This window comes from Theropithecus gelada, chromosome 5, assembly GCF_003255815.1.
Source record: "Theropithecus gelada isolate Dixy chromosome 5, Tgel_1.0, whole genome shotgun sequence".
NCBI lineage: Eukaryota > Metazoa > Chordata > Mammalia > Primates > Cercopithecidae > Theropithecus > Theropithecus gelada.
In genome coordinates, this window is record NC_037672.1 from 179,282,115 (window position 1) to 179,296,656 (window position 14,542).

The 14,542-nt window shown below is 37.6% G+C and overlaps 1 protein-coding gene across 1 annotated transcript in view; it reads left to right on the forward strand.

The window, feature by feature from the left end:
• The window catches only part of TENM3 (teneurin transmembrane protein 3), a 657,776-nt gene that overhangs the window by 202,111 nt on the left and 441,123 nt on the right, over nt 1–14,542 (forward strand). The window contains exon 3 of the mRNA XM_025385351.1: nt 2,314–2,592. Coding sequence (XP_025241136.1) covers nt 2,314–2,592 — 279 coding nt within the window. The remainder of the gene's footprint in view (nt 1–2,313; nt 2,593–14,542) is intronic.

Consider the following 14,542-nt stretch of genomic DNA (forward strand, 5'->3'; position numbering starts at 1 on the left):
GTCCTGCTGTGGTGCTTGCGTTGTAGCTTCATTTCAGAAGCAGCCCTGGAGAATTTTGAATCATTGAAAGACATTGACTTCAGAGGGTCAGGTATTTATGGAGTTTGGGATATATGTAGCAATTCATAGGGATGATGTGTTTTTAGTTGCAAAGTGAACTGGTCTGCGTACCTGGGTAACAAATAAAGATTCCTGTTTTCTGCTTCCTTCACCTTATAGATTTTTTGCATCAAGACGGCAATAGTGTGAAAAGCCAGTCACTTGGAAATTGTTTCAAGCCACATTGTAGAGATTAGAAAGGGAGTTGTTACTGTCCTTTTATTGCTCTTTTCATTTCTGAATGTGGGCACCCATCAAAATAGAGGCAAAAAGCAAAGGATCTTACTTATTTTTCCCTGTTTAAAAATTATTTTGCATCCTTATTTTGAAAAATCAGCATGTTTGATGGCAGTATCTAGATGTTTTAGGGTCCTCCCCATATGTTACAAGTGACATGTAAGTAGCAGTGGGTAAGCTTTTCCACACAACTGCATTAGCTGCTCATGTGGACACTGACCTTGTTCAGATTTACTTGCATAAGTACAATCTGCAGTCATGATTTTAACATACTGACGATACTGTGTCTCATCTCAGTGAGCTGGCCCACTTTCTCACTGTTCAACGCGCAGGCCCTTTTTCCTTTTTTTCTCTTCTTTTACTTCTTCTTTTGACATACTTTTTGGTTCAGATACTTGTTCACATCTCTGTGATAAGCACACTTTGATTTGCAGCTAATTGTAGCCACCGATTTTCATTATGTATGAGTGTCATTGTCAGAATCCATTTGGAAGTCTGACCGAGATAAAGCCGATTCCAACTTCTGATATGACCACAGCAATAAAGCAATTAACCACACTAGTTACAATGGGCGGCGGCCTGGAGGGTGCTAATATCTTTACAACCCAATATTTACTACATTGTCCATTAGGTTTGATTTATTTCTGAGAAGATTCCACGTGTTATCATTTTATCACAAATAATTTATAAAACCCTCTTTCAAAAAATATAATGTATGTTTCTCATGTCAGCCTGTTAGCATTAAAATGTTCACAGATTTAAGAGGTAGAAGTAGGGAAATCAAAACTATGAGTAATATAAATGTTTAATATTCTTAAAAGGTTTGGTTATGAGATAGTAGCATTTAAATCAGTCTTTGTATGTTATTATTATTTACCTATATTTTGATTCTGATTGGTGCCTAAATCTCACACTCTACCATGTCAACCAGAGACAAGAAATAGAAAAGCTTTAAGTATGCAGGACAAGCACACATTTTTCTCACTCTTCTCATCCATAGTAGTATAAGACATGTGAAATTTCCAGAATAAATACAGGATTGGAAAAGTCATTAATAACAGCAGTCATTTGAAAGTGTCACCTAATTTAAACACTTTTGCTTTAAGTTATTGCAGTGTCATGAGTTTTATTATGCTCAATTTATTAGTAAAGGCCTGCAGAGTTCACAGCCATTTATTTTTCAGGGAACTTGATTTTATCATTAATTTTTAAATACGTAATACTCCCACTTTATTTTTAGAGTGCACTTTATTTCCAAAGATTGGTTTACTCTGATCAATACAGATGTTTTCAGGTGTGTAGTAAAGCAGAAAGCCTAGAAAGTCAAAAATGTACAAAATATGCAGCAATTTTTTTAGACGTTATACTCCAAAATTTAATGTGTATACACAGGCCCCCCCACACACATACATACATACATACATACATACATACATACAAAATACTATGTGTTACATTGATTGCTAAGTCAAGGTTGGAAAATATAAGAAGAATGACCAAGCTCCTGTTTCTACTGTTTGAGTAACTTTTTCTTGAGGGGAAACTTTTCTCTTCCAAAGGAGTGACATCTGGGTGGGAAAATTTTATGGTTTGGGACTCGAGCCGGACACGGAAAATAATTCGGACAATTTCTATTGCCTCACAAGTGTACTAAACAAAATTCTATCAGTGCAATAATCCTTTCTCTGGGTTGAGTTCTCATGGTTGGGGCCACTTTACTTGCCCATCTCTCTGGAGGTACTTATGGGCTTAAAAAGTTGACAAAGGAGCTCTAAGTTGGGGCCCCGCCCTCCTCCCATAATTGCACCCACTTGATCCCATGCCATGTGACGCTACTGTAAATGCCTGGTGCTGATCCCTGAAAAGCCTAAATGTTTGAGTGTTTATTTCTGAAAGACATTCTTAAAAAAAAAAAAGAAAAGAAACTAACACTGAACATATACTCACTAGCTGTTATCTCTTTTTCCCCCTAATTAGGACAGAATTTTACCCTAAGGCAGTTAGGAGTTTGTGAACCAGCAACTCGAAGAGGACTGGCATTTTGTGCGGAAATGGGGCTTCCCCACAGAGGTTACTCTATCAGTGCAGGGTCAGATGCTGATACTGAAAATGAAGCAGTGATGTCCCCAGAGCATGCCATGAGACTTTGGGGCAGGGGGGTCAAATCAGGCCGCAGCTCCTGCCTGTCAAGTCGGTCCAACTCAGCCCTCACCCTGACAGATACGGAGCACGAAAACAAGTCGGACAGTGAGAATGGTAAGTTTCCTTTTTTGCTTTATAATGTTGGCACTCAGTGCTTCTCTCTGTTTTGGTTGACTCTGGGGGGAGGGTGGATGTTTTTCTTTCTCTCCTCCTTCCTCCCATCCTTCTTTCTCTCTCTTTCTTGCCCATTTCTTTTTCTTTTAATGTAGTAGAACTCAAGAAATGTCCTTGAATAATGCATTTTTTCCTGGAAAAAAAAATCAATATTTGACATCAGATTGTTAAATTAGGCAAGCAGCCTATGATGTTTTGGCTACAGTTTTGAAAACTGTTTACTCATCTACAGAAAAAAAAAATAGCTTTGACTTCTCTTGGACCATATCACCTGTTGTCTTCCGTGGATTGGCAAAGCACGTGTTGATAAAGTTTACCCCAGAGCCGTCTTGCAGTCAAAGATGTCTTTGTAGATTCCTCTTGAAGATATCTCAAAGAAGTTGCAGAATCTTAGAATGGATGAGTGAGCATGCAGAATAGTTTATTAACAGGGCTCTAGTGATCGAAGAACAAATTTGATCATGTTTTAAACTTACTAGTTGATGACAGCAATTGAAATCTTGGTAAAGAGCGCGAGTGTGGCCTTTGATGTTCTCTGGGGACTGGATTACTATGCAATTAAATCCACACACAAAAATTGGATTTTAGGATATCCAAATAGCAGCTTTTTGTCTATTGTAAGAAAAAAATGTCTTTATAAATTATTGGGACTTTTTTTCCTATTGCCAATGCAGGATAATTTATAAAAAGTTAATTTATATGCAATAATAAATTTTAAAGAAAACTTAATTTTTAGTCAGTGCTGCTTCTAGGAAGAATTGGGCATCAGCAGCCATGCACCAGACAAAAAATTCTCCTTCAGCTTTTAATATGAACAGTGCACTAGCTATTTCAGTCTAGTTATTAATGCTGTGCATATCCTATGCATCAAAAAGCAAAGGGAAAATTAAAATGGAAGAACTGCATGACATTTGAAAAGAAAAATGGTTGTTTTATCAATGATATTTCAGTTTTATTATTTATTGGGTGACTTTGTCAGCTTTGCTTTGGAATAGAAAGGTGGATCTATTGTTAGCTTTCAGTTTCAGCTAAGTCACAGTGTGAAGTAGCACCTAATGCTTATTAGTTATTTTCTTTCTATTCATGAAAAAAGGTCTAATTTAAACCAATGCTATCAATTTTTTATCTTATGTAGAATATCTTACTGCATTAAACCAAAGTCAAGATCAAATAATAACTATATACTCAATATCTTCATTTTGGTAGTTTCAGTTCTTGGTGGAGGCTGGCTTTATTCCAACTCAAAAGAAGAAACAAGGACAGTTATTTTGACAAAATGAGCCTTAGAATCAGGATGCCAACATTTTGCTCAGCTAATCCATTCACCTCAGTAAATCCTGTGTTTATATCCATTTTCATAGTGGATTCAGAAGTCACTAACCTTAAATACATATGGTTTGGAATCAATATTGCTTCCTGTCCAGCTGTACTTCACATAATACTCCTTGAGCAATGGGAGGTATAATGGTCATATTCAAAGGTAGCACCCAGCATTTAATTTTCTTAAAATACACAATAAAATTTGTGATGTTTTAGAAGACTGGAACGCAGCAGGATAATGTGATCAGTTCCGATTATCTGCATCATAGATCATCCATATCCATAGCTATCAACTATGTTTTAACATTGGGTCAGTTTGCCCTTTCCACCCAAAACTTCTATGGCATCTCTTCCTTTCTCTCTAATGACAAAGGTATCTTGTTATGGTATCTGTATTGGTAAAATATAAATTAATTTTATTATGTTTCAAATTACTGCTAAAAGGATCTCATGGTGAATTCCCAAACACATATAATTTTTTTTTCTTTTCAGAAAATATAAACTTTGTAACCTTTAGTTAACAATATATAATATCCAAATGTTAGGGAGAAGGGAAGGAAGACTTGTGAGTTTCTCATACCACTGCCCTCGCCATTTCCGTGGATTAATATTAACTAGAGGAGGAAATTGTTTCGCCAAGAATCTTCTAGACCTTGTTCTTAGAGTGATGTAAAGGCAAGAAAAGTTGCGCTCTTTAATTTCTCCAAGTAGTGGCTAGGAAGCAGAATGAAGAGAGACAGGGAGAGTGTCAAGGGCCTTGCCTTGAAATTCAGAACATTTGGCAGCATTTGTTGAGAGTAAACAGGTCAGCCAAGTTAAGAGTATAAAGTGTCAAAAGCAATGTTTGTTGAGTTGGGCAACATGATGACTTAAACTTGTGTTTACTCTTTTTCCAAAGGTTTGGTTGTGGTTGTAATTTTAAACAACATTTTGATGGTCTAAGAATTCCCAATGAGAGCAGTTTAAAGAAAGAAACAAAAGAGGAAATAAAATAGATTATGTTGTCTTAATGAATACTGGCTATTGCATATATTTAAAACATATGTCCATAGGAACTTTTCAGATTAATTTATTTGTTCTGAAATTTTGGTGATTACTTAGAAGGAACAAGATTTCATTTAATGTAATTAATTACATTAAGATATGGGGAAGCATAATTTTCTGAAGTATTTAGCAGACCTTATAATTTTGAATTGTGGAATTAAACAATAGTATTGAGGATTTTTTTCCTGATATTAAAAAATTATGTGTCTTTCCCTTAAGCTGGGTTATAGTAAGAAGTGAGATTTGCAATCATACATAGGTTCTTCTAACACCTTTATAAATAGTTGTCTCAAAACTAACTCACATTTTTACCTATTAATTCCTACTTTTACTCAAGTAATTCTAATATAAAGTTACAAAAATAATTCAATTCTACTATCTTCAGGCATTTTTAATTGCTCTAACTTAAAAAGCTATTGATTTTCTGGCTATATTTTCCTTTGACTCGTCAATTCTTTCCATTGTCTCTTTTATTCATTTTTATACTAGCTTGAGATGTGTTCTTGGAAGTTCTATTATATCACTAAAGGTTGAAAAGAGAAGGAGACGGGTGAAATAACTCACCGAAAGGAAACTAATTTAAGAACCAGATGCGGATGTGTTTTCATCCGGTTTAACATGAGAGCTTTCCTTGACTGTTTTCTTCATTTGAAATAACTATGAATGAGGCTGTTTTTCCTAGAAAAAAAAAATGTTATTCAACATTGTAAAATTATGCAAGCAGAGTGCCTGATGTTCTAGCTACAACTTCAAAGAAGAATTTAGTCACTGAAAGGGATTAGATTCCATTTATTTATTGATAAAGAGGCCAACAGTTCAAGTTAAGAAGGCGCTAGAACTGCTGTGAGGCTAATGAAATTTTGATGGCCTGAGCATCCCCCAAGAGTAAGAGAACATTCAGACCGTGTCACACAGTTCTCTGTTAGCTGAGATTCAAAACAAGTGATAAGGTTTATTCTTTGGCAAAACTAACTTTTCACCAGCCATGGGGATCTGACGTTAAAAAGAATTTTGATAAAAAATTTTTTTAACAGTATATTGAGTTTCCTATGTAATTCCGAATATTAATCTTGTTCCAAATGAAGGATATGGGAGAAGGCCTTTCTTGGCACCCATTGATTGTTGTGGTGTCATTGTTGTAGTGGACTCTGCCACACACCAGGGCAAGTTCTGGAGGGACAGTGATTTGGGATCACCTACTAACAGCAGTTTGAGTAAAAACGGTTGAAAGGTTATAAAATCAGTGTGATGGGATACCCCAGTCAAAGGTAGAATTCTCAGTGTGCTCTGGATTATTGTCGGCACCTGGGACTACAGGTGCGCGCCACCACGCCTGGCTAATTTTTGTATTTTTAGTAGAGACGGGGTTTCACCATGTTGTCCAGGATGGTCTCAATCTCTTGATCTCGTGATCCGCCCACCTCTGCCTCCCAAAGTGCTGGGATTACAGGCATGAGCCACCGCGCCTGGTGGTGTTAAAATACCCCTGACTGAAACCCCACCACCCAGCTTCGCAAGCACTGTAATCTGACCTCAGTTCCAAAGACCTATCTATCTAAATGTCAGGAACAAAGGTCTTTTTCTGTGTCTTTTTTTCCCAAAACATCAGTCTTTAAGCTTTAAAAATGTTTCCTCGGAGAGTAACTCAGTGTCAAGAGATGTGCAGGAAATCCGAAGAAGGGTAGGGTTGCTCCTGGTATCAAGGAAATAACCAGAAGTCATCAGGACAGTAAAGATATTTAGCAAAGAAATGTAAGTGGGAAAACATGTAATAAAGTTAGTTTTGTGAGTAAGTAAATAAAATGTTTGTGTGTGTATCGCTTCCCAGAAGCAGCCGGGCATCTATTGTCCTTTGTCATCCAGCCAGTGTGGTGGTGTCACAGGTACCTGGAATCGGGAGGGTTCACATTCATTCATTCATCCCTTGCGAGGGTTACCCCCTGAATCACCTAGAGCGGGAGCTGTCAACTCTTGCAGGCCTTGTCTGCTCCTTCAGCTGCGTGCTGAGTTCCGGAGGGGTCGAGCTCTCCTGTTGGAGTCTAGTTCCTTCTTCCGCCACCTCAGCCTGTTACCCCCTTGGAGAAAGATGACCTTTGATGTAAGGCAGGCCAGCAGGCGTTGGCGCTGCTCTTCCACCTCCTGGTGACTCAGGACCCCGAGAGCCTCCATTGAGGACGGTCTTTGCGAATGTGATGCCCGGAGGGGGGACTCCTGGTTTCGTATGGGCACTACCACCTCCCAGCTTTGAGACCTTGGGCAAGTTGCTCACCCTTCCGTGCCGTGGTTTCCACATTGTAAAATAGGGATAACAGTAAACAGGGTATAGTCCTGTGAGGTCGGGGCTGTCTGAGAATTAAATGAGCTCAGGTATGCCTGGCGCTTACAACAGTGCCTGACATCTGGTGGGTTCTGAATAAGTGTGTGCCCTTGTTATTATTTGTAAAAGGTGGAAAATTGTATCTGTTTTATGTGGCTATGAAGATTAAGTTAAATAATATCAAGTGCCTACCTACCTATTGTGACTATCTACCACAATAGATATCCCCTCCTCCTCTCCCCCACTCCTCCTTTCTCACCCCCTCACCCCACCCCAGGGCTGCATTCATCAAGTGTTCGAGCAAGATGGAGGAGAAGTAACGGTGTCTTCCAGAAAGGGCAGTGATCATTGGCGTAGTCTGGAATTTCTGTCGCCATTTATTGACTCTCTTATTTTCTCCAAAACCCCACATCCTTTTTAATTTACTGTAATTAAATGAATGTACATTGAATGGTGCTGATAATTAGTCTGATGGCTGTAGACTTCAAAGATTTTAGCATGCTCCTTATCCTCCTGGCCAAAGAAAATGTCAAAAGTAGTGTTTCCCTCAAAGGCATGTTACTTAGACAGCTGGTCAATTAAAAGGCAATTTAACTGATGCTCCTCAGTTCACACAATAAAATAAATCCTTCCAAGACGACTTCGTTTCTCACCTAAGTTTGAGCAATGTACCTGTTATAGGACCCCACTAATGCCACATTAATTGGGCATGATACTGAAGTATTATGGACTAATTTGGCTAATGAAAAAGGGTATAACATTAAAGTACAGTCTTTTTAAATGTGATAGATACTTGCTGTGCACAGCTGAAACACTTTTCAAGGAACCAATTTTACTTGTCCTTTGAAATAGTATTTTAAAAGTCTACTTTCTGTATGGAAAGATAAAGTCTAAAAGTTGCATTATTGTATTCTAATAGGAAAAAGGTGTACCCCTTAAACCAATTTGATAAATGACTGTAGTGATAGCGTTTCCATCAGTCTCTGAAGAGAGAACTTCAGCTATTTTGCAATCCTGATTTCCATGTCAGGCGGAATTCTGTTCTCTGGAAAGGAGGGCAGTGCCATTTCTTCTCTTCCTGAGCAACTGCAGATAGGTGAGAGAGTGAGGAAATAGACGGACTTGTAGCACTTCCAGGGCTGATTAAATTCTAGGAGAGTTTGAGAGAAACAGCCACCTGCGTCATGTACTTGCGATCATTCTGGGACAACACAAATGCCACATCTCTCGTGGCTGTTTGGAGGAAGGGATACGATCTTAGTTTTCTGACGATGATTTGAAGAGAGGTGTGTGCTTTTTCTCCTCACTAGCATAATTCCATTCCTTCAACTTTATCCAGGAACCTTTTGTGAACTAACTTGGGACGTTGATTGAAAGACGTAAAATGGAATTCTGTTGCTGTAAGAAACACATGGCATTTCAGTGTTATTCTAATTTGATGAGATTCTATTACACATACTAAACTGTAACTTGAATATGAATTTCACTGTGGACCCTCTTCTGGCATGTAATGGTCAGTTCTGGCATGATCTCCTGTAATAAATTCTATTTTATGTTTTATGTGCACTAGAATGTCAAAAATAGCAAAAGTAATATGTCGGTGGGCTTACTAAATCAGGCTCAGAATTAAAGTGCTGCTTTGCAAAATGCTGTCAAATAGTTCCTAATATATAAAAATAATTACATTGCCTTGATAGATATACATTTACAATTTCAATAGTGACTTGTCATTCTTTGAGCAAAAGCTTTCATGTTTCATTTAAGGATGAAATAGATTGACTTCATGGGTATGTACAAATCACTTTTTAGTATAATAAGTTATGATTTAGCTGGCCGGGCACGGTGGCTCACACCTGTAATCCCAGCAGTTTGGGAGGCCAAGGCAGGGGAATCACATGGTCAGGAGTTCGAGACCAGCCTGGCCAACATGGTGAAACCCCGTCTCTACCAAAACTACAAAAATTAGCCTGGCGTGGTAGCAGATGCCTGTAATCCCAGCTACTCAGGAGGCTGAGGCAGAGAATTGCTTGAACCCGGGAGGCGGAGGTTGCAGTGAGCCGAGATCATGCCACTGCACTCCAACCTGGGCAACAGAGTGAGACTCCATCTCAAAAAAAAAAAAAAAGTTACAATTTAAATAAGATTCTAAAAAATTTAGTATTATGAAACTAGAACTGAAACAACTATAAAGTTCACTACTGTTGTTATTACAGGCTTAAGTATTTATATACATTCATATTTTTCTGTTCTAAGAGGATTTCCAGAAAGCGTGGCAGCTTGCTACTCTTCACATGGAAATTGCCATTTCTATTAAACTGAATTTGTGTTCTAAGTGTTTTTGTTAAAGTATACAGAATATAGACCATCTCTGTTTCAATTCTAAATGTTCTTTTAGTTGTAGAGTTGAAATTAAAGTGAAGCATGCTATGAATGTATCAAAACTGATGATGTATGCTATTTTGATTTTTGAATGTGTTTTTGATATCCTTGAAAAATCACAGTGGTAGCAGTAAAATTGTTTTAATTAATGAATTGAATAGCAGTGAGTGCTGAATCAGGTTTATTGATGTAATTATCACTGAAATAGAAAAAATAAGTGTTAGAGCCATAGAATCTTAGTTTATTTGCCATTCTGTGGGCATTCAAGTGTTGGAAAATCAACTGGGTTTTTTTTTTTTTATTTTTTGGTGTTATTTAAAGAATATTCTTCTCAAGTCATAATAATTCTGTTTATTAACATTACATACACATACAATTTTATACATGATTATCTTGTACATTATTTACCGAATGGTTTGAATACTAACTTCACTATATTGAAATTTTCTTATATTTATCAGTTGACTTGAGATCGTTTTCCATAATAAATAGACTGTACACAAACTGAATGTGAAACCTATTTGAATGCGTGTTAAAATGGATATAAATGCATATACACTTAAGAAAAGAGCAACTAAAAATGTCGGATGACTATTGGCTTGACTTGAGTCACACAGAACCTGAAAACGAAATAAAGTTCGCGTGGAACTTACTGAATAGATTTCTTGTTTCCTATATCAACTAAGTCTTCATTCAACAAATAATACATGCTGGATATGGTACCAGGTGCTGGAAAAACAAAAGTGAGTAAGATGTATTCCCTGACATCTAGAAGCTCACAGGGTGGTTCGGCAAACCGGCAAGTAGGCATGTAATTAGGTTTTAATGTGGTTAGTGTTATTGCACACAAATGCAGAGTCAGTGTCAGCCCTGAGCTGATTGTTGCCGACAGAGACTGGGGGCAGGAGAGGAGAGAATGTTTCATAAAGAAGGAAGGAAGCGGCATTGGACCAGAGGCTTCAAGGATGTGGAGAAATTCAAGATGTAGACAGAACAGCAAAGGAGCATGTGTCACATCCCTGGGGAATGCTCCAAAAGCCACAAGGAGCTTGGTGCCTGGAACACATGAAGCTGCACAAAAGGAGCCCCAGAGCAGAGTCTTCAAGGTGATGCTGAGGGATTTGCACGTTTTCCTACAGGTAATGGGGAGGCTCTGAGGGATTTTAATGCAGAGGAATAGTATGGTCGTGTTTGCATTTTACAGAGCACCCTGAGGAAAGCAGTGTGGAATGTTAACTGTCTTTCCTCAACGAGAGCAACCTCCCCGGGGACAAGGCCCTGTTCACTGTTGTACCTCTGAGCTCGCCTCACCTACCACCTGAACCTGGAAATGAAGGTTTTGTTGAATGAGAAAACAATGGACTTAGAGGTCAAACTTGGAAGCAAATTGGCCAGTTAGGTAGTATTATAATTATCAAAGTGGGAAAATAGAAAAGTTTGGATCAAAAACCAGAAAGGAAAGGGAGACCCATTTAAGCAGAATCAAGATTTGATGATTAATTGGGAGAAGAGAAACATTTAAAGAGACTATCTTCCCCAACACGAGAGACTCGGTGAATGACGGTATAATCCAAGTTGAAGGTTAAAGTATTTTGTCTATGGTAAAGTTAGTAATTCACATGAGAGCAGATTGTGTTTGAGGTGTCTGTGGGCCATCAAATTTCAGTAATTTATTAGCCAATTATATATGTATACACACACACACGTATACACATATATATAAGAAATTCAATTAGCTTTCATGTAAAAATATTTACTCTGTGATCTATATTATTTGCAGTTAAAGCCACAGGGCAGAATTAAACCTTTTCTGAAAGCAAATAGATCAAGAAAAGAAGAGGAGTGAAGCTAGAATCCTAAACTCACCAATATTTAACATAAGGGGATAGATGAAGCACCATTAAAAGAAACGAAGAAGGACCTTTTATAGAGGCCAAAAAAAAAAAAACAAAACCCCATAAGATTAATTGACAAAAGACAACAAAAGAGACATACTGTGATTGGCAAAGTCAAAACCTTCCAAAAGTTGCTGGGTACAGCAATACCCGTGTCTGTAGTCCCAGCACCTAGGAGGGAGCCTGAGGTGAGAGGATGGCTTGAGCCCAGAGGTTAGAGAGCAGCCTGGGCAACACAGTGAGACCCCATCTCAGAGAAAAACCTTCCAGCGAGGACAATGTATGTGTAGTGGGCGTGGAAGTCAAGTTGTGGTAGGTTCAGAGTTGAACCAAAACCTTAAATGTGGCACCAGCAAGTGGAGATTATTCTCTCCGAAGCTCCACTAAGGAAGGAGAGAGTGAGGCTGGGGGATCCAGGGATGGAGATACTTGTATATTGGAAGACATTTCAGCATCTTCTTAAGGAAAGGGACGGAGCAGCAGAACAAGGAGAAGGTAGAGTAGAGGCGATTGAGGGAAAATGAAAAGCGTCTGGCCTCTGAGAATCAGGAGTGAAGAGGCCCTTGGAGTGTGAATGTGGGTAACTGCGAGTCCCTCAAAACTTTTATTTTTTAAGGTACTTTTCATCTCACAACTTTGTATACATAATTAATTTGGTGTTTGCTATAGAAAAGATTTACTAAAGAAGATACGTTTCTGTCTAAGATTGATTGCAATCATAACCAATTTTACGTCAGTGTAGTATAAATTGATAATATTTGATGGAACTGACAGTCCATGTCATCAGAAGGTTTGGGAATGAACACATTCTTATCCAAAATTTATATTTTACTTAAAATAGTTCTATAAAACTGTAAAACTGGAGTTACACATCCGGATTCTAATGGAAAACAGTTATTAGCTTTGGAGCCAGAACTATAGCATTGCTCTCGGGACAGTCCAGGGACATAGGTAACTTCTGATTTCCTCTCCTTGATCCTTGATGTGTATATGTGATATTTGTGTATATTCATATAGGGGTGTGTGTGTGTATATATATATATGAATGTGTGTACATACTCATATATATGTGTATGGATGTGTATATATTCATATATGTGTATATATATGAATATGTACATATATGTGTGTGTGTATAATCTTTGCCCTGAGGACTAAGTTAATAGCTAGGAAATAAGTTTCCACCTTAGTAACTGTCACATAGTTTTGCACTAACAATCTTCTTCTGCTTAAAAAGAAAATGCATGTTTATAAACATAAAGTTATATAATCAGATTCAAGTTTTTAATGAACACTCGAGACAATATCAAACATTATGTTAAAGAATATATATACAAAAGGGAAGCATAAAACCTAGTTACAAGTGATATATCCAAGAGAAATAGAAATAGGCCATTAAAAACCGGAGCGATAGTTATTGTTTGCATATTGCAAACTTGGAAAATTATGACTTTGTGAAAAAATTTCTCAGACTAAACGGGCTAATATAAAGTAATCAGTATGAAGTATGCTTGCCCTTCCAACTGGTTGATATAGGAGTGTTAACGTTCACAAGGAGAGAACTTAAAATTTTGACATACAGCAGATGAAGATTCCTAGGGGATTTGAAAGTACTTGAATGAAATGTCAGTTGCTACAGAAAACAAGTACAAAATATTCTCTTGTAATGGACTGTGTCTCATTTATTGTGACTGGAGTACCATTGTATAGACGGCAGGGTACAAAATATGCCTATAGGTGAACCAAGTTATTTAAATGAAACCATTTAAAGAGTTTATGGTTTCACATAATCACTGGAATTTTTAAAGCATCTAATCATTATTTGTAATGCACCATCTTAATAACCCAAGTAAAATGATGGGATATGACAGATGTGATAAAAGTGGAACTTTGCATCAAATGAACTTAAGAATAAATCATTATGAGTGTTTAAATCAATGTCCTTAATTTATCTGTGATGTGATTTAGCATTTCCTGATTATTGGGCAACACCGATAAGCAAGTGGAAAATAAAAACTAGTTTCTCTTTTAGGATTTACACTTTTATTCTTAATCTGTGTGTGTATATATTCTTTTAAAAATAAAAATTGCAACTTCAGTTTTCACCTGTTTCCACATGCTGTTAGATTTTTTTCTATAACATGGTACTTTTTTCATGGCATGGTTTATCATAATTTAACATATCTACTACTTTTGGACATCCAGGTTTGAACTTTTCGCTACTATAAGTGATACTGCAATAATTATCCCAGTGGCTAAATCTTTGCCTCTAATTCTGTTATTACCTTAAGATAAATTTTTGGAAGTGGAATTTCAGAGCCAACAGGCTATACAACCTAAGGCTTTTGATACACCCTGTCAAAATGCCCTGCGAAAAAGCTTGTATCAATTTACACTCCCTACAGTGTACAAAAGTGCCTTTTCCCCCAGGGCACTGACAGGGAGTATTTCCATGCTTTAAATTTTTGACAATTTGACAGATGAAACAGTGTCTTACCTTTTTTGTAATTTGTATTCGTTTGATTAATGAGTTGAATATATTTTCACATGTATGTACCTTTTGGATTTCTTCTTTTGTGAATTGCCATTTCTTGCCTCTGTCTATTATTCTGTTTGGATGTATGAAGAAATGGGTCACCCAGAGTATAAGGAAAGCTGAAGGCAGAGATGGACGTTGAGGACACCAGGACCGTGACTCTGCTTTTTCTCCCTGTGTACGTGTGGCCTCGATGAGACAGGTTTGGTTGCAGGACCTTTTGTGTATAAACATCTCCTTACAGGTGGGCCTTCTGCTCATAGACATAGGTGTAAGTTTCACAATAGTGAAGAGCAGGTGTAAATGAGCTGGGGCATAGCCCTAATGTGTGGCCCTAAAGTCTAGCTGGATGCCGCCTGTACACTGTTTACTACAGATTCTAGGTGCCGAGAAGGTCTG